The sequence below is a fragment of the Varroa jacobsoni genome, unplaced genomic scaffold, assembly GCF_002532875.2.
Source record: "Varroa jacobsoni isolate VJ856 unplaced genomic scaffold, vjacob_1.0 scaffold_234, whole genome shotgun sequence".
Lineage (NCBI taxonomy): Eukaryota > Metazoa > Arthropoda > Arachnida > Mesostigmata > Varroidae > Varroa > Varroa jacobsoni.
The window spans coordinates 170,870-191,380 of NW_019213136.1; the positions used below are offsets into that span (position 1 = coordinate 170,870).

General features: G+C 38.9%; 2 protein-coding genes across 4 annotated transcripts in view; one reads left to right on the forward strand and one right to left on the reverse strand.

Moving 5' to 3' along the window:
* On the forward strand, window positions 1-11,509 carry shop (sulfite oxidase). The gene is made up of 10 exons (XM_022855939.2): window positions 1-320; window positions 2,563-2,729; window positions 5,210-5,448; window positions 5,646-5,830; window positions 7,832-8,024; window positions 8,915-9,109; window positions 9,311-9,500; window positions 10,194-10,372; window positions 10,509-10,613; window positions 10,977-11,509. The coding sequence occupies exons 1-10, from the start codon at window positions 232-234 to the stop codon at window positions 11,139-11,141; spliced, it is 1,707 nt and encodes a 568-aa protein (XP_022711674.1). The 5' UTR covers window positions 1-231; the 3' UTR covers window positions 11,142-11,509.
* LOC111273909 (uncharacterized) overlaps window positions 10,899-20,511 on the reverse strand; it is a 23,111-nt gene continuing 13,498 nt past the window's right edge. For 2 of the 3 annotated variants that reach the window (XR_002688105.2, XR_002688107.2), the window contains exons 5-6: window positions 13,822-13,954; window positions 10,899-11,126 (exon numbers count right to left, since the gene is read on the reverse strand). The gene's annotated coding sequence lies outside the window, so the exon portion shown is untranslated. Of the gene's footprint in view, window positions 11,127-13,821; window positions 13,955-16,540; window positions 17,115-20,511 lie in introns of those variants that run through there. The other variant, XR_002688106.2, reaches the window with a different exon arrangement.

Sequence of the window (20,511 nt, forward strand, 5' to 3'; positions counted from 1 at the left end):
ATATCGCGCTTCTTCATGATGGTTGATGCGTCAATGTACAGTGCCGTTGGTGGGTGAGCTGATCACCGCTACCAGAAAAACTCCAGATAAACAGCGTTAATGACATTAATATTAGTTGTTTACTAGCAAAACTGCGGTAACGCCCAGACTGTTGTTGAGCGCTATTGTTGCTAGCGGCAGCGCGAATGTACCTGTGCAAAGAAGATCAGTATTAATTATTGAGGTACAACGATGAGTACAGCAGCAATATACTGGTGGGGAGTAATGTCACAAGGCGCGCGAGTGGCGCGGCAACGGCTGCCGATAGGCAGATGTTACGGGTAAGCGGACAGAGCTTTGTTTTGGTCAGTTTGGAGCACGTTGATATAGTCACTAGGACTGGAACTCGCTTCCAGGAAAATATTTACAGCTAAGAGATCCATCCGGATGTATGTATTGTTGACGCTGTCTGAAACAAAGTTTGGAATAGTTGTTTATTGTCTTACTTTGACATTTGGAACTTCGCTAAAACTTTAATTTAAGGTATGTGGTCTCAGTCATTCAGTGATTCTGTTATTACAGGATATTATTACAAGAAACACATTATCTTACGATTGAATAACCATGTTAAACAAAATTGTTTCTTTAAAAGGTGAGTCAATTTTGATGCTCCGCAGGGACTTTATTCAACGAAAGCGCCTCCCCAGTTTTTTTCATGATTCTTTTCTAGATGCGATAGAAAGCAGGTCTGTCAGTATTTTGTATCGCTATAAATGCTAGTACTGTCCCGTTCCTCAAGTGCCTGATTCTTCTGTATCAATTTGTGTGCTGTGAACTATAAAAATAACGGTTAAATTACAAATTAGTAAACGTTCTCTTTAAGCGAAGTAAACAAAATAATAGCGATGAATATTTCATCTTTTTATTTGCCAATTGAACTTTTGTTCTGCGAACTATATCAGTAAGCTGTATGTTTTAATCAGACACTAGTTAACTTTTTTAGGTTATGAGTTAATAACAAATATTTTTTGACACTTTTTTCATTTTCATAAACATTTGGATCTAGTTGTTGACCTAACTAAGAGTTGACTGCAACCTTGGTCTCCCATTTATTTCTATTCCTAACTGAGGCGGTCTGTAGAAGCACTTGCGCTTTTAATATTAATATTTTAATATTAATGTAAAGTTTTTACGTTATTTAAATAACTTCACAATATTTGAAAAAGCAATCATACGAAAAGACACTGTAGCTCTGTTTATATTCCGCTATGGATTCTTTGCAACTATAAAATTACTGTATTTATCTGGAAATGCCAAATTTGTATCGAGCTTAAGAATTGAATTGAGCCCGTATTTGGTAGCCCATGTAATTTACCAGATACAATTTTTTCCAATGTTAAAAGCCCTGAATGCTCCTCGTCTGAGAAGGCACCATTGGCCATTTTCAAAGGCATGTCCGAATGTCGGGAGTTTTCGTTCGATATAATAGTCTTTTTTTATTGTAGTAATTTGGACATAGGGTTCGAGTGTCAATATCCTTAAATTACTTGTATTTACAGTCAATTGATCAAACAAGATCGGCACTTGATAGCATATTATTCTGCCGGTCTCGGCCTTTCAAGTAAAATGCCTTCCGAATGCATTACAATCGTTGTTCTTCTGGTGAACTCACCAGTATTTGCATCACAATAGAAACAATTATTAAACTTAATTAATGCTAAATTTTAAATTGGTGTCTATTACTTTCGACATTGTAAGCTATGCTAAAATGTTGTTGTATATTGAAAAGGCTGACAAGAGGCACTACTATAGATACTAATAGCATTTAATTTTACGTGGCGCTTCGCAGTTGGTACACTTACATGTAATGAGATGGCCGCTAAAACACTCAGCGAGATTCACAGACCTGGGAAAAAATGTTACAATATCGATGGTATGAACTTGCTTGTTGTAGCATGTATATACCCTATTTTTTCCCATTTCCTTATTTTCTAAATTGTTTACATGCAATGACATAACAAGCTAAAATACGCTTCTAGCTATCTCTATGATCTGTAACCTATCCAGAGCGCTCAGTGGAGCAGAGTTACCGATTTACTGAATGAGCTTTTTTAAGGTAGTAGACAAGGTGTGAAATGGAGTTGAGCATACTAATTATCATTTCTAGAGTATTTTTTCTCTTTCATCATGGTCTTTGACTCAAAAATGCTTCTCACAAAAGTGAGCTTCATATTTCACTATATCTAGATCTAATAGGTTAGTATAGGTTGTCTGTGTTTGCTTTGATGTTATTCAGTGCCCACTAACTGTGCGTTTTCAGAAAACTATTTCGAAGACAACTGTAGCTTAAACGAAATAATTTACTGTATACAAAGCACGACCAAGGGTCAAGAGTGTGAAAAAAAATATGGACCATGATTAAAAAATTCTCACAAAGAATCATCCAAACGTTTATTTGTGGAGTAAACAGTATTGTCTCTAAGCCGTATAAAGTTATCACATTGCTGAGTACATAAGTAATAACCTTCGAAAAAGTAGTGGAAGCTTACACCACCCTCTAACATTATGGCTTTACACTGATAGATGGAGTGGCCCGATTTGCATTCGGGCGCATCATTACTCGGGTCGTCGATCGCATTGCGAACACACTGCTGAGAATCATGGTGGCAAGCGCCTTTGGGCGCTAGGTTTAAGCGGTGTTGTCCTAGGAGGCACCCTTTATGCTCACTATCGACGTCGTCCATTAGTGGGTGAGTATTTCAGCGTCGCTGAATGCTCGATTCATGTCAGTAACTGAGTTGTCATCGAAAGTTTTATGAAAGTATTTAATAAGGTAATATTATGTCTATAAAAACACAATTGTGTTGTATGAACGTATGAAGTTCATGGTTAAAAACTGGAATGCTAACCAAAAATACTGCTCAAGGAAGATATTGTAAACGCCGCACGCTACGACATATTCCATCACAATTTGCATAAACGCACATAACATCTGGCAAATAAAAACCCAGCATAGCATATGAAATGGTAAAACTCGGGTACTGAGAAATGTATAACGATATTTCAGTTGATTTTATTCGGCCCTTTTTAGGTTTTATCAGTCATTGCATCTATGTAATTAAGTGGAGATCGATCTAAGCTATTGGTTTCCCCTACATATCGATGAACTCCAAATAAGCAGAAAATATAAGAAAATATAATCTGCGTCTCAGATGCTCCACAGATAACGGTGTGCCATCTAATAGGTATACATATCTATTCAACGATAAGCGCTACAATCCGATAACGCGTTTTAGAAAAGCATATTTGCTTTGCTCGAGTTTTTCAAGTTGCGCCAACGAGAGGTGTTTCCGCGCTACCTGGATTTCTTAGGAAGCTACCGGGAACATTTACGTTTCAAAGAATGCCAGCGCCGTTTGTTGAGAAAGTCTGGAAAAAATTCGTGTACCCGTACTTTCCACCATCATTCGTCGCACATGTTTCGTAATGTACGCTGCAGAAGCTCTGCCGCACGACGCTGAAATCATCTTAGGTATATGAAGGCGTCGGTACCAATGAGACGGCCTCTATGACGGAATTTTAAACCTTCGTCTTGCGCGATCACCAGTTCCGTTTTATACATCTACAACGAAAGCTTTACGTGAGCTTGCTAAACATAAAACAGACTCCCTCCAGTCAAGATCGTCGGCATAAGGCAGCGTTTTGCCAGTTTTTTGCTAAATCTTGAACTCGAAAGGGCAAATTATTTAACAGTGGAAAGCAGCAATGGACTTAAGTTATCGCCCTGTACTATGGCAGTTGGTTAAACGAACGGTTTAACTCCATTATCTATTGTTCTCTCAAAGAATAGCCATGATTATATGCTGCGTATTTCGAGAAACGCCACACTGTGGAAGCGTTACTAAAATCTTCTCTTGCAGTACCAAATGAGTGACGACTTTGTGTCCAACCACTGGTTTTGGTTTATGACAGATACGATGCGACAAAGTTGTGTGTCGCATGCGGTAAGGGTGAAGCACCTTGCCCTTCCCCCCTCCCCCAGACTGTCTTTTTCCTTCAGGAGGACGCTAAGGCGCGTATCACCTCCGTTTGGGGCCTGGTGCCTTTGCTGTAAGCAGGCATTGAACCGACTTGTCCAATAGGGGAAAATATCAGCCGCACTGTTTAAGTATTTGTTATGGATAAAGTCTAATTTTGTCGCCTTGCTCGACTAAGCCTGCTCCAGTGAACGCCACACCTAGAACATGAAGAACTCCGCCTCCTGCGTCTTGCGTATAACAGGTGTTTGTTAACAAGAGCGCAGTCCGTGGAATGCCCTATTAGCACTGTGAAATTAATAGGACACGATACAAATACTCTTTGTGCAGCTATTCGTCTGGCTTTATTCCTACCTGTACCATTAACTTTATTTTTCTGTGGAATAAGGTATTGCTGACGGGCAGACGTGAGAATTCGTCCACACCTGTCTTTTAGGAAGTTGTAAGGAGGTCTCAGAGACATGTGTCGCGCGATTAGTTTCTCTGTCTAGCACAGCGCAGCAGAAATTAGCTTACAGCTCGTCTTAAATTATGAGGTTGTCAGCGTGACCATCGATAGGTTAAGGATGAGTTCAGCAACGTAGTCACAATCGTGGTCAATGAACTCGTGAAACCCGAAACAGGTTTCTTCGCTTGATTAGGTCCAACATTATCGATAAGCGTGCGTTCTCTTTTGCTAAGTTTCTACAAGCTGGAGAAACAATTTGATTGGTACATCTTTTATCAGCGTGCTCTCTGTTGAATTGTTTTCAACAATGTACCGAGTTCTTTCCGCTCGCAACTTCGACGCAATGGTCTCGCTCGATCACCGATCTCCCCATATGTCCCGCAAACGTAGGCAGAGAATAGTTAGCACCTTAATTTTTTTATTCCAGAGCTCACCTATATATGAGTAACTTGAAACTTTTGTTAGGTTCTTGAGAATTGGAGGGATGTGTTAACTTTAAGCTTAACAGCCGTTCAGAGTCATCCGTAAACACTGCAATACTCTAAAGTACACGCAACGAATGACAAACTGCATTAAAAGGAAGCAACGTCTATTTTCTTATTTCTGTGTCTCACCTCTGTTCTAAAATAAAAAAATTATCGAAGCTCAGTTTAGATGTACTAAATTACGGATAGTGCAGGAGTTCTATTTGCTGTATGAATGTGCCAGTAAATTTGAAGTTGAAATTCAATGTTGATACTTTCAGCTGCAACCTATTCCAAGAGGGTTCCTGGGGAGCGAGTCTTTGGTTACAAGGAGTACTCTGTTGCTGAAGTGGCAAAACATGTCACAAAGGAGGACCGCGTCTGGGTAACGTTTCGAGATGGCGTTTACGATATTACTGATTTTATTGACAAACATCCTGGAGGAGAGAATATTCTACTGGGAGCTGGCGGAGCAGTCGACCCATTTTGGGACATATACGGTGTACATAAGAAGAAGGAGGTACGAATATTCGACTCTACAAATGGAATAGAACATATGCGGAGTAGAATATCTAGCGCCGTTGCTGATTTTCTTTAACGATATCTACTGTAATAATGAGCTTTCAAAAGTAGTTTAGATGTTAAGTTTCCATAATTTTTTTCGTAAGTATGTTTTATGTGCACGAAAAGTATATATTAATGCTTTTTTTTTTACAGATCCTCGACTTGTTGGAAGAATACCGTATAGGCAATTTAGAGGAGACGCGTAGCTCATTAGAAACCATAAACGACCCATACGACAGCGATCCACCGAGGCATAAAGCTTTAAAGCCTGCTTCATTGAAGCCCTTTAATGCTGAACCACCGCTTCAAATCTTGGCTGACGACTTTCATACCCCAAAGTATGAAACTTTCAGTATTCGATTAACTTTCTCTAGTTCCAATAGATTATGCTAATATTGTAATCCGCAGACACTGGTGATAATGTTTACTTTACAGATTTTTATAAGATGATCAAGCTTAATAATGCAGCGGCTTCATTCTTATACATTAGCTTGTACACTGACGATGTAGGCATTTTTGAAAGAAATTATGCTTTCGTTTGTAGAGAGATATAATAATACACTACAAGTCTGTAAATGTATAATAGTGTACTAAACTTTGAAAATATTCTAAGGTATAGCCATAAACTTCAAATTACAATACAACACAGATTGATGCCATTTAACATTGATATACAACCTGGTCCAAACAGGTATCGAAAATTTAACTGCACATGCTTCAATTTTCTAAACCGCAGTTATTGTTTTTTTCGAAGCAATTATTATTCGCCGCTGAACTCAATGCAGGTGCGGTACCAATTTTTCCGAGTTGAGAATCGCTTTTAAACTCAATCGTATAAAAAAAGATCTCTCATTGTCCTTCTCAGATCTCCTCGATCATAGACAGATGTTTTGCCCAAAAGAACAGCATTATAAAGCCTTCTTAAAATACTTTAATACTACTCTTTAGTACGCCTGAATCTAGTTAATGTAGCCGCCCGTCCGGCTTCTCTGTAAGTGCCTTTTTCATGAGATAATTTTTGATGGGTATAAATTCACTCAAAATTCAGGTCTTTTGGCACAATCAATGCGATGAACTTTTTCGTGTTCAAAGGGCTTTTCAAAACGACCCGCCATGACTCGTGTAAGATATCATATTCTTCACCAATCTGTTCGGGGCTAGATTGGCGCGATACTATCATGGACGCATTTTTGCCTGTCATGAAACCGTATGGATGACGGGTACGCTCGGCAGTAACCCACAGCATGGTATTCAAACGCCTTCATAGCACTACGTACCAGCATTTGATTTTGTTTAAAAAGTTTAAAACGCCTACAAAGAACAACCTGTTGTTCGGATGCCCTAAGCTCTGACGTATGTACTGCAGACAGGCAGATTAATATTTCACAAGCCAGATCATATGGGAGAATTAACCAACAAACGAAGGATATTTTAGCAGCACTTTTGTGAATCCAGTATTATGTTGTGTTGTTTGGCCGTACCGCTCATTAGGTTGTTATGTTTACAAGTACGATAGTAATTGTAATGACATATTCTCTAAAACGAAAAAAAATTTGCTCATACATATATTCGAAGCGACTATATATATAGCGATATATCCAGAACGACTCCATTGTTGCCTTAAAAAGGATTATAATGGTTGTGCCTTTTTGGCATATACGTTCGTAAGAATATTGCTGTAAAATAACATTCTATAAGCTCTACTGTTCAACTGGGAAAATATTGTTATTTATGTATTTATGGTAATTTATTAAGTATGGTATTTATTTTGATAATTTTATTTTTAGACTTTAAAAAAGTCTAAACATTAAAAAAATGTTTAGTTATCTAATTAACTATCTTATTACCTGTTTAGTTATAGACGGGATAGGATAATTGCAGCGAAACAACGGAATGCCGAGAACATAACCTTCACGTATATTTTTAGAGATTAAACCTGTAAACACGAAGTACTAATACAGCACAGTCGAATAACAGAAGTAAGCTAAAATAATTATAAAGCTAGTTTAACGAAATAACTATGGTACGTTGACATTGTTAAGTAAAACAGAGCAATATAACAGCTACACCAAGCCTGTCTGCATGAGTGAGCAGACACAACCGTATAATAGGTTCGATTGGAACCATAATTAGTACAGGCAGCGTCCATCAGATATATACAGCGCGGGCTGTATGCACGAACATGTAATAAGCATTGAGCCTCGGTGTTCATGCTAATTAAGAGGGTGCTAAGGTGCTGTTTGAGAGTTATACTAATTAATATGATGATGATGATAATAAGCGTTTTTTACAATTGCGGAAATAAGATCATTCCTGATTTGCCTTCTTATTATTTCCAGTTCTCTTTTCTATGTTCGGAACCATTTGCCCGTCCCTCTAATTGATCCTTCAGAGTATAAATTAGAAATCGAAGGTATCGGCATAAAGGGCACGAAAGAATTGACCTTGGATGAGCTAAAAACGAAATTCCCGAAGGTCACGATCACGGCAACCCTTCAGTGCGCCGGAAATCGCCGATCGGAACAAAACAAGGTTCTTCATTGCTCAATGAATACGTTTTATGTTGGAGACCTTAGCTTCGTTTTATATAAAATGTTCGCTTATTTGAAAAACTAATTATGCGTTTCTGTACGATAAACTTAAAACGTGAAGGCTATTAAAAGTAATAATGAACGACTCTGTAAGTAAATGGCTTAATATTTGATGTCATATGATAAACTTTCAACCACACGGCTCTAATATCGCTTTCACATAAATATTAGAATTTTAATAAAATATTGACCAGTTTTGTCTATTAGTTCGCATTTCTGATTTTTCGGATCATGAAACTTTATTTTGGGTTCAAGCTTTAAAGGTGGGTATGTAGGACGAAAAGGAAGCGTAGTTACTAGACATTTTTTTTTCGCTAATGTCGAAAAGCTGCAAAAGTTTGTTTTTCACGTTCCATGAGAATTCTATAGCTACAATTTTAAAAGGACTCTTCGTCAAGAAATCTCAAGTGATCTTCGCCAAACTCGGAAAAGTCGAATAGCATATGCTTAATAAGTCGAAAATGCTATTTTTAAACTTCCCAAATCACATTTAATTATAACCGTCAGCTACGGATTTTTTGTCGTACACGCTACACCTAAGCTTGTGTTTCAATAGCCTTCTAAATTTCAGTCAAGTTAAATGAAAGTTGTTGAAACTGCTATTCTTTGCCACGCAACAGATTTATCTCCAAGTTTAAATTTTGTAAAAACCTATATAAACAGTTCTGAAAGATAAAGATGAAAATGAAAACGGCAAGCAAGAAACAGTAGTGGTCATTATACTTTTAACGACCTGATATAAGCAACAAAATGAAAAATTAGCGTAGGGGTGCCGTCATTAGACATAACTGTATAAGCAATTTATACTTTGGTATTTCTCTTCTTGCTCAGATTAAGAAGGTGAAAGGATTGGATTGGGGTGCAGCCGCAATTGGAAACGCCACGTGGTCTGGAGCCCGCCTAACCGACGTACTGCAATACCTGGGTGTTGATCTCCACGATCCACGGATAAATCACGTGATATTCGACGGGCTCGACCTCGATCCTACCGGTAAAGCGTATGGGGCCTCAGTGACTGCCAGGCGGGTGAGTCACAAACGTCCGATACGGGTGAAGTGAGCGGTGGGGCAATATCAATTTTATCTGGAATATACAGTTTAAAAACCGGTACCTCTCCGGAATGTGAATATACGTCTTCATATTTTTTAAGTAGTATCGTACAGTTCATTGGTATCATTTTGATACTATAGTATTTTGAGCAATAAGCTTCTTTATCCTTATTCTCAGGCACTGAATCCCGATAGTGATGTGATACTGGCGTACGAGATGAATGGAGAGGTGCTCTCTCGAGACCATGGTTTTCCGGTGCGAGTGGTTGTACCAGGAGTTGTGGGAGCACGGAACGTTAAATGGCTAGGCAGGATAGCTCTTTCTGAAGTCGAATCTGACTCGCACTGGCAGCAAAATGATTATAAAGGTAATAAGTATAAATATTTACACCGTTGTCTACCTATGTATCTTTGGAAGTTTGGGTAATTGTGTGCGTTACTGTGGCGTGTTTGACATAAATTCTATAACCTGGGTTTCAATTCATCGACTGCGGACTATTTCAAACAGCGTTAGTAGGTCACATGGAACCTAATTTTCAGATGTTGGGATTGCAAGGTTGTCACTAATGTAATCGGCTAAACTCCAAGACAGATACTGAGGAAGTTATTTCTATTGTGTGCCGAGGGCTACTTAACTTCATTTAGCCGTTCATAAGTGAATGTGCTCATTATAGTATACAAAAAGTCTCATCGAAGTGTGGCCAACACCTTAGAGTAGCAAAAAGTGCAACGCATTAAATAAAATTAAATTTGAACCTAGACATACTAAGAAAAAGCCTGATCCTTCTTTTCTAGCATTCACGTTCTTAGCTTGCATAAGTTGCAATACTGTTGAAACAGATAAACAAATTAAAATATGAATAAAAGATAAAATAATAGATAAATTGTAAAGTATTAAATTGTATTGTAACTCTGCAATTCAGAACACATTCACATATAGTACTCAATGTAGAAGACTGCAAGTGTACTTTATACTTCAAACGCAAATAATAGTACATGGCCGCATTTCAAATAATAAATCTGCCCAATATGTTAATTTTCGTTTTGTCAATCTTGCTTAGGTTTCTGTCCGAGCGTAGATTGGGACACCGTAGATTTCAAAAGTGCGCCTGCAATCGAGGAGCTGCCTGTGATCTCATCTATTTGCGATCCGCTGGATGGAACTCAGGCCCAGGTCATTGATGGAAAAATTCATTTTCGAGGTTACGCTTGGTCTGGCGGAGGAAGAAAGATCGTTCGGGTAAGTTTAATTATTAAAAAACAAAATAGAAGGTAATAAGAACACAACGTAGGACCTAAGTTTACGAGACCATACAAGACATTTATCGAGAACTGCGTCATATTAATTCATTCTGCTTACTTGTAAAATTTTTAAGGTGGATGTATCTGCAGACGGTGGAAAAACCTGGCAAACGGCAGATCTTGTCAAACAGGAAAAGGCATTACCGCTTTATCGAACTTGGTCTTGGACGCTTTGGGAGGTGAGGAAGTTCATCTCGGCAGTGCAGTGTTTTAAGTTAGTTAAAGGAGGTTTTAAATTTATTTCTTATTAGCTACCCTATGCAAGTATTTCCTAATGCGAAAATTCGACCAGTGGTGCTCACCTAAATATTTCAATTAATTTTTAATTTATCTTTCTACGTGTTTGTTTATAATGATCTCATAGCACTTTATTTGATCCTTGTATAATAGATATATGTTGGCTAACCTTAAAGTCCGTTGTAAGGTAACGCCCACTTCCTCTTAGCTATAAAAAAAACTAATGGTTCAGCATGGTTTACACTTATTGTAGCTCAATATAATTATGGTACATTTATTCATTCATAGTTCTAATAACGTCTTAGGCTAATATTACTGTGAAACCGGACCAGAAGTTCGCTGAGTTGGTCTGTAAGGCCGTGGATTCATCCTACAACTCACAGCCAGACACAGTTGAGCCGCTCTGGAATCTCAGGGGCGTGCTTAACAATTCCTGGAGTCGTGCTCGGGTACAACTAACGCACAAATGAATCACAGCAAAAAAGAGTATGTTGAATACTGGACGCGGAATGTCGAAAATGTTCGTGGCCTTGTCATGGTTTTCATCAAGCCCAGTATATATACATAGAGTACAGCAAACGTTCGTAACTATCTTCTACAAGACCCTTAGTGAAAATCCTATATAGATTTACTTTTGGTAATCTGATTTGAGTTTCAGTTATGATAAAAAGATATTCATGATAAAACTCAATACGGTTACGAGATATTGCGCATTATCGCCTAAAAATAATAATTTTGAAGAATATCATGTATTAAATAAGTATCATATTTTTATTTTTGAATGATTTAAGTGACTTAATAATTGTAAAAATAAAGATGATTTTTATTTTTCCAATAAGGCTCCCATATTAATAAATTTTAAGTACCATTATTATATATATATACATGTTGAAAAAAACAGGTATTAATTGTTAGTTTATCTGCAGCGACGTGAGCATGATAATAACTTTATGCAATCTGTATAATATTATACATGGGTGCTTGAAAAAGACTTTTCGTAACTAGCCCACCACGTGACATTGGTCGTTTCTATCATGTTGATAAAAGCTGTTATATAGGTCAAACTGGACACCGTTTGCTACCTGTTAAACGGATGTTATCGCACTGAGATTGACTGAGCTTTTTGTTTCTGGATCCTACATATCAGTAGTGTCAAGAAAATTTGGGCTTGTTTGGAAAACAAAATTTCTTTCGTGTATCTTAAGGTTATCGATAATGTGGTACTTTTTTGATGCGGCGAATTTTATACTTTTTATTGTGTCCAAAAAGTATCAAAAACTCAATTTTATACCAACTGAATATACCTTATTCGTCCAAATCCAAGTTCCCTCCTTCAGTGTCATAAAATATCCGGTGTTTTATTAGTACAAACGCTAATATGCTACCATTACGTCAACAGCTGGTGCAGGAGACGCTCATTCTCATCATCTCACAACAAATTTAAATCAGGTCCCCCAACTTGGTAGTCGTAGTGGGATGGCTTGCAATATGGATGCAGTAGAAACGATATTAATCTAGCTCTTGCCGAATGGTGGTCGATCATATAAGTGCTCGATGAAACGTAAGTAAAGAATACAATTCGCGATACGGTTTCGCTTCAAAATCCTCGCTCGCTTGTCTCGACTCCCTATGGGCAACGTAAACTTCATGGCATCGATTAAAGTATTAGAAGCTGTTGCTGGGCACCGGTGACAAGCATATTAAGAAAAGGATGATAACTTAACGACTTATTAAGCCAGGGCCAAAGATATCTTTTTCGGTTCGATCGTCAGGGATTACGGCCATTGTTCCCACCCAAGGAAGAACACCGCCTTTTTCTGTCTTTTATTAGGGCCATTTGAGCAATAGATAACTGTTTATCGTTCAATGGGATAACGTTTTTCGGAAAGAGAAGTTTGAAAAGAGTACAACAACAAGGTAAGGCTACAGCGGACATTGTAAAATCATAATCGGCGGCTACAGCACCATAATAATGAATTTGGTTGATCACAAATTCTGAGACGCGGCGCCTGTGTATATTGCTTAACGCATGCGTTCGCGACACGGTCAATGTCAATTCAACTCCGTGCATGTTAACCAAACGAATTTTTTCGTTCTGCAGCAAAGTAACAGGGTAAGAGTCGGTAAAAGAGGGTCAAAGAATTCAAAAACTTGAAGCAACGGAGTTTTAAACAAAAGCTGTTGGAAAAAATATCGTTAACTAGCGAACATATATGTTTCTGTACAAGGCATAATAAACGAAGGTTAAAAAATCTGTAAATTTGTATTAGACCCCGTGGTGGTTTATATAGCTATGATGCATATAAACGTGATGAAAAATGTAATTTAATGACCGCATAAATCCTTTTGTTGTCATTAACACGATATTCAACGGCTGAGGATCTTAAATGGGTCACTGCCTTGAGTTACTACGAAGGAGAATATCAAATTTACGGATTCGCGCAAGCATAATTTCAAATGAGTTTGTCATCTGAACGAGAAACTGCGCACCCGAAGTAAATGGCAATCACTCGGCGGCGAAATGTTAATGAAAAAAAACATACTTAGTATTTTACTTGCGATTCCCCTATTTTACACAAAGATTAGAGCGGATTTGTACGCAAAAAAATAATTGCCAGACCGTTAGTCTAACGAAATTCCATTCCAAAGCTTGGCGCCATAAGGACTGAAAATTTTCTAGTGTGTGAAAATTTTGCTTTGCAATCAAGTACAAAATCTCCTAGTGCAGCCTCAACATCTTCCTTTTTTATGAGGAACCTTCCTGCTGCGTGGGGTTTGTAGGAGCGTTTATGAAACGTTCGTGCCTGCCGCCTCTACCGACCTTTGTCTTTATCGGTCTGCTTCAATGCGAATCTAACCAGATCTCCTGTCTGAGAAGTCTTTCTATGAATTTTTAACAACTTGCTTGTACGAAGCAATTCTGCTCTAAAACCCAAACTTAATTAAAAAATTATTACCCATATACAAAAAATGTATATGAGTGCTCCTTCATGAAACCTGAGAGGAAGCGATCCGACCCACATCAGTCAAGAAACTGTCAGTATCTTCCGTGTGATAAATGAATTTAATTTTAAAAGTTAACTAGGAATCGTCCCATACATTCCTAATTTTTATATGCGGAAGTTTGTTCCTAAGATTTGCACTGCTAACCATTTTTTCTGTAGAAAAATCCTCTCCTAGAGGCGAACTAAAGGCACCAGTTGCAGCGCTGAGCATCATCTTTGGTATTTTTCATGGTCTTCGAACTGTGAAATTAATAAGCGTTCAGTTTCTGAAAGAAAAACTGAAGAAATACATGCATTAGTTTCCCAGTTTCCCGCAACACATGGAAATACATTACACACCAGTAAAGATATTCTGTCTCTGATTAATTTAAGTCTGATCTAAATAAAGCGATCTTTATGTACCGGACGATGGTGTAATTCTACAAATATACAATTAGTGGAGTTCACACATGTTGCTTCGAATCAGTTGAAACACAGATCTCGCAGATAACGCGACACCCGATTCGTCCGATTTTGTACAGTGGAGGAATTGTCTACTCAATCGCATATAAGTCTGTGATGGCATGTTTATGTTATGTTAATTTATATGCAGCCCTTTGTTATATCAGTGACTGCAACGTGAGCCATCTTATTTTTCTTAAGAAATTATTTTGTTTATTGCGAGGATTAAACCCATTTACCATAATTGCGCCACTGAAGCCTTGTTTCTTATGACCCACAAATGAATGCCCGTCTTCATTGTGGATATTTGCCTAATGCAGGCGCTCGTCGTATGAACCTTTCCTTATATCATGAATATCACCATATTGCCATTTTCTAGTTAATTGTTCCAATCGTGCGAGATTGTTACATACGGTGACCTTGTAAACTTCAGTTTTTTTTAAGCACTTTTTGGTCCGTGCCCCGTGCTAATAAACAGCGAAAAAGAATTTGTCCCATTCCTTCTCGATAGTTGCTTTTATTTCACTTGCTACTTCAACACTTAACATTTGAGACATAGAAGATGTGGCTTTCCGAATGAATTAATAGTACAAAGACGTTATAGCGAACCCAGTGACTTTTAAATTGAATACTTGAATTCTTTTGCTTAGTTAGGCTAGAACAATTTATTAATAAATCGTGTGTTAGAGGTACTCCCCTTTATTTTTTACGCATGGCACAGCGCGCTACAGCTTCTGAGCAGCTATGTATGTGCCGTTTGCATTCTTATATTTAATTTATATATCTATGGCTTCTCTAGTTAAATAGTGGTATATGCTTGCCCGTGAGTTGCTTTTTTTTAGGACATGGAAAGCCTCGTAATCATAGGGACTTAGATCGAGAGAATAAGTGGGTTAAAGTTAACATTGAATCCACCTTTGCCGAATCTAGAAAGTAACTAAAACAGCGATGAGGTTTAGCATTATCATCAAGCTATAGGATTGCGTGCTTTCGATTGCTGTAATAGCAGTACTAGAATGTCTTGAGAAACTCGGGCGGCATGCATTACTTCATTTTCGATGAGTACTTTGAAGTCACCGAGAACTCGATTCCTCTCCAGAGCGATTCATTCTCTTTCCTAGTGTCTCTCCTGCTGGCGATATAGATATCATTGCGTTCTCCTATGTCTATGCTCCAAACGAATTTTTGGCTGATTTATGTTTCTCATATCACACTTGCAATAAATTACGTGCATTTACATTTGGCCCGGAGTCGATTCACGGGAAATTAATTTTTACTGAGTTTCGGTATCTTCAGTATTTGGACTACAAATCTTTAAAACGTTACATGTAGAATGTTGGTTCTGGCCGACACAGTCCTTAGACTCCAAGCTCTGTTTTTGGCGAAACCCTGTTCGAATGCGGCAATGCGCTCTTGCCCTTCGGATTCCTACATCTGGTCACCTTATTGCTGGTCTTTAAGACCTAAATTTCTGTTCTTGAAACGTTTGCATACTACGCTTTCGCTAATGTTTTTCTGTCTGAATGCATTTCTCCTGGAGTAAGCCCAACATCAAGTTTTCATCAACAAGTTTCCAGAAGATTGAAACACTCAGTAGCAAACCTCCGTGTGATGGCGACGCGCAGTTTAAAAGGTGATCAATCCCAAAGTACGCCGGATTCGCTTGCAACAACCTCTCTACGTTTCGCGTTTTACGGTCAGTATCGCTGTGCTTTCCATCATATGCCTGACTCTCAGTACGAAGCCAAGTGTGTCTCTACCCGGATTCAAACCTGGGCCACGTGTGTCTAACATTAGCAGGCACATAAATTACCCACTAAACTGTAACGGGAATTCGCGTCTAACAACCAAATAGCAGTAATGTCCACCTCCGCATGATCGTTTATTTACCATTCATCGGTCTACCGTTATGCGACCTCTCGCAGCGAAAGCGCTCAACAATCAACGGTTGTCGTGGCTTGCCACTTTTCGCCCGCTAGCGGCCTCAAGCATTTGCAGCAACAATAGGAATAGTAGAAGGCGGCGAATCGCCGACTGCAAAGTGCGTACACATCAGTGTAATGGTACATCTAAGCCGAGGCCTTTATCGTGCGGGATTGGAACTAATGGCGGTGGCGGCAACAAGAAGAGCCGCATCTAGCACTGCGTATAGCGATGCAATGCGGCAAACGCCCCACATCAAGCCAACATTAGCTAACAGGCGCGATTGTCGCATTTATCGGCCATGTTCCGAGAACAGAACGACCGTAGTAGCTGAATTGTACTCATTGTTGATTATGGCTGTGGCGATAGAGTGAAGGGGAGAAGGCATAGTATAATAAGTGCGATGGACTCGGTAGGCTCGCTGTTCATGTTGTTTCTGCTGCTCTTTTAGCGTGTCTGGGGCTGCACTAGCTGCTCTACGGAACGATGCTGCGACTCACCTTTATCTGCGTAGCGACATAGCCGTAAAAGGACTGCTACAAGGGCTGCTTTTTAATCCAACAGGCAGCAGAGTGGCCGACGTAGAACGACTGTTGGTACTTTCAACTCGCTAGTTGCAGGGCTGAGCCGAACAGACACCAGCTTGGTCTGGTATCGCCTGTGGCTGTTTTTTCCTGTTGCCACCGACGCAGACGGTTAACCACAGAGTGTCCGTGTGTACGTTAGGCAAATAACAGCAGGTAACGGCATGCAATAGGAAAGAGGCATCTCGTGGTGCCTAATTTTGTCGTTGTCGAGTCGAAGCAATTACAGCCGTTAAGGCCATGGTAACGGCGGTGGTGCTGATACACTTTCAGCGGCGCATGACGTCAAGCAGTGGAACAGAACGCGGGAACGAACTACTTACGCTGGAAGAGTATAGTATGTAAAGTTACTGTACTATTATTTATGTACATGTATATACCGGAGAACACTAAACTGACGGAGTTTCCGAATTGTCAGCAGAGTCATCGCGTAGCCATGTGCAGAACGGAGACAGAGAAGAGCGAGCAACCAGAGTAAACAAAATTTTGCGTAAAGGCTAAAAATATTGTATTCCTTTTTTCCTTTTTCTGTGTTTACCAGGACGTGCTACATATATCATCGCAAAATACTTGAAAAATAATTGGTAGAGAAGTAAGGGTAAAGCAAAGATATACAGCTGGCGAGAACGATACGTTTGAAGGCTCTTAGATAGAATTCAAGTTTTAATAATTACTCCATTTGCATTTGTACAGGCAGTACGTTTATCCTGCTCCTTTTATTTTGATACTGAAAAAGGACAGTGGCTGTAGCTAATCGGTTTAAACAGTAACTTTTTGTCGATGCAGACGCATTTATTAGGGCTCTTAGATAGAATTCAAGTTTTAATAATTACTCCATTTGCATTTGTACAGGCAGTACGTTTATCCTGCTCCTTTTATTTTGATACTGAAAAAGGACAGTGGCTGTAGCTAATCGGTTTAAACAGTAACTTTTTGTCGATGCAGACGCATTTATTAGCCTCCCCCCCCCCCTCCCCTCCCTTGCTTAAAGGATAGCGTATTTGCCTTCTAATCTTAAGGACGCGTTGTGCTCTAGGTTCGAACCCGGGCATAGACATATTCGTTTCGTAATGGAACCCAGCCATATAATGAAATACCTAACGGCGATACTGGATGTAGAACTCAAAAGAGACTCTTTTATAAACTACCGCCAGCCTCATTAGGAGTGTACCAGCATTATCTCCACGCGGAAGGCTTGTTAACGTATTCAGCGGCTTATCAGAGCATCTGATAAAACACCTGTACGTAAGACAAGTAGTACTGAATGGACAATGATAGAACTTAAAGGGTTTCTGTAGAATAGATTACGAAATTAGCCCATACTAGCATTTTTTTCTCTTCCAAAAACAATCTTATTTCTCTGGGCGATATTCTTGAAACATGTTTGCTTGAAGAAATTGCTGAAGGTACAAAATTATAGTCAAAAGCATGACTACACCATGACAGGTTGGATTATATCTGTGGTTAAAAATGATATATGATCTAGGCTATTTGTTAATATCAGAACAAATACGCTGAAAAGCGACCGTTAGCCATGACTCACGGTGGGCTTATCACAAGTCGTTGATTGTTATCCGTTGATCTGAAGTGGGTACTAAAGAGAGTATGCTCTTTTATATTTATCTACCTAATCGTTGTCGCATTTCTGATGTAATCACACAGTTTCCGGAAAATATCTGCAAAATTACTTTTTTTTTTAACCTTAGTACTAATTTTTCCACCAGTAATAACATGTTCGAAGAATGTCTCGTTTACTAAGCTGTATGAACGCCTCAAACATCGGGTTTTTAAATAGCCTATACTAATTATATGAACAGACATTTTTGTTAGTAGTATCCAAAGAGTCCCCATTGATACATAATGTTTGTGACTGTTATATTTTTGCTTCGCGGAAAAAAACTTCTTTATAACGTTGAATAGCGGCGAGACTCCTTCCCGTTTCTCAAACCTCAAACGTAAGAGTCATACAAGAAGCGTTCTCTACAGAAAGTTCATAAAATTTATGAACCCAGATGCCAGTTTCCCATCCGGTAGCTTGGTGCATTTATATCACAACCTAAAACAGGTTTTGAGTTTTACATACGGTACACCCGTTTAGAATTCGACATGAAGTGAAGCAAAAGAACTACGTCTCGCTAGCATAGTTCAGCGGGTGCATTAGCTCTACTTCTGGTCACCTTCAAGCGCCTAAACGGCCAACGTCGATAATTTGCCGATACACTCCTGACAAAGCAGAGATTTATCTGAGCTTATGCATGTCCAAAGTAGACGTGGAAACCAAGTTAAAAGACGCAAGCATAAAGACTAAATGGTGAGTAAAAACAACACGCTATGTCGATCTCCACAACAATCGGACAAGGATCGGAGGTAAGAGCTATAGCATTAGTTATCGTACACAAGGACAGCGCGAAAGAGGTCTCTTAATTTGAAGGGAATCGTCAAGAATATCCACAGCAAGAACTGTTATTTGACCGCCATGTACTCTCATAGATTATCGACGTTGTGGAGAAGTTCGAAAGTTGTTGACCTATCGCACTCCTTTCTCTTGTTATCCTAATTTCGAGTCGAATCAGCATGCGACACCGACTAACATAGTCAAAAAGTCGTACGGGAGAACTGCGAACGCCAAGCTCGCTCACCAGGGAAAGATCGAACAGCTCTGTACTGCCAAAAACTTGCGCCTCTTGCTAAGGTTCGGTTAGTAGAAATTCTTTAATACACCAAAAAGTTCAGAAGACGCTTTTGGTGGCCGATCTATTTCTTTATATATGAAGACCTACATATTGTGTATAGAGCAGTTGTTTATGAAACAAAAGTGTAACATAAGGATCCATACAAATAAAACCAAACTCAAATCATTAGTGAAACCCTTACTGCGTAAAGCAGGGGCTATTTACCTTATATATTCCATACTGGAAACTCGAAAGAAGTTGGGAAGGGAGCCTTTATTCAAAAACAGCACAAGAAAGGATATGCTTTGTACAAAGCAACGATATACTATACAATGCGTCTATATTTCATGATGCAGACATGACACTCTACAAGTGTAGGAAAAGGTGTACTTAAAAGAAAGCGTAACTCTTGGAAGAAAAAGGGTGCATATGAATTCATCAAGCTTAATTATATAACTAGTTGGTATCGTAGCAGGTAGGCAAATTGTACGAATTTGAAAGCAAAACATTTTCTGTTAGTCTTTCCCATGCCGCACCCCACTACATTTTCATTAGGCACAGGCAGGCAATGCTTTCCCCAAAATCTAAACAACACATCAAACTGGACACGTTTATTGACGAGCTTCCTTTGGGTCGTGGATGACGTGTTTGACCATATTCCACGTTGCTGCGAATCCACTGGTTCGTTGCAGCTACTGACTGAAAGAACCATTTATAAATCGAGCTTATCAAAGACAATGACACTGGTCAGTGCGGAAGTTAACGTAAAACGACTACGGTCTATGCGACACCGTCTTATAAAGCAGATCCTATTTTCACAATGGCATTGAGTAGAACAAACTTTTAAAACCTTGGATAATGAAGGGTCTTTTCAACACACGATATATCACCTGCATGTTTATGTTAATATAAAACAGTAGACAATACATCAGCGTACTTTTCTTGCTTTATACGGCTGACCATTATTCTCTACATTTAAATTAATTAAAATTCTATCGCTGTTATTGTTAGTACTCTGTCAGGATGAAAAATAAATACTGATTAATGAAAAATAAAAAATTCGTGAAATCTCATGAAAATTACGAATTTAAATTTGCAGACAGCTTCTTTTATAAAAATCTATTGTTCAGGGACAGTTGCACCTCACTCCGGCCTACAGCTCCACTGTGTCAGAGTCAATTACCTGAATTTCCTCGTCGTGATTTCAGTATGGCT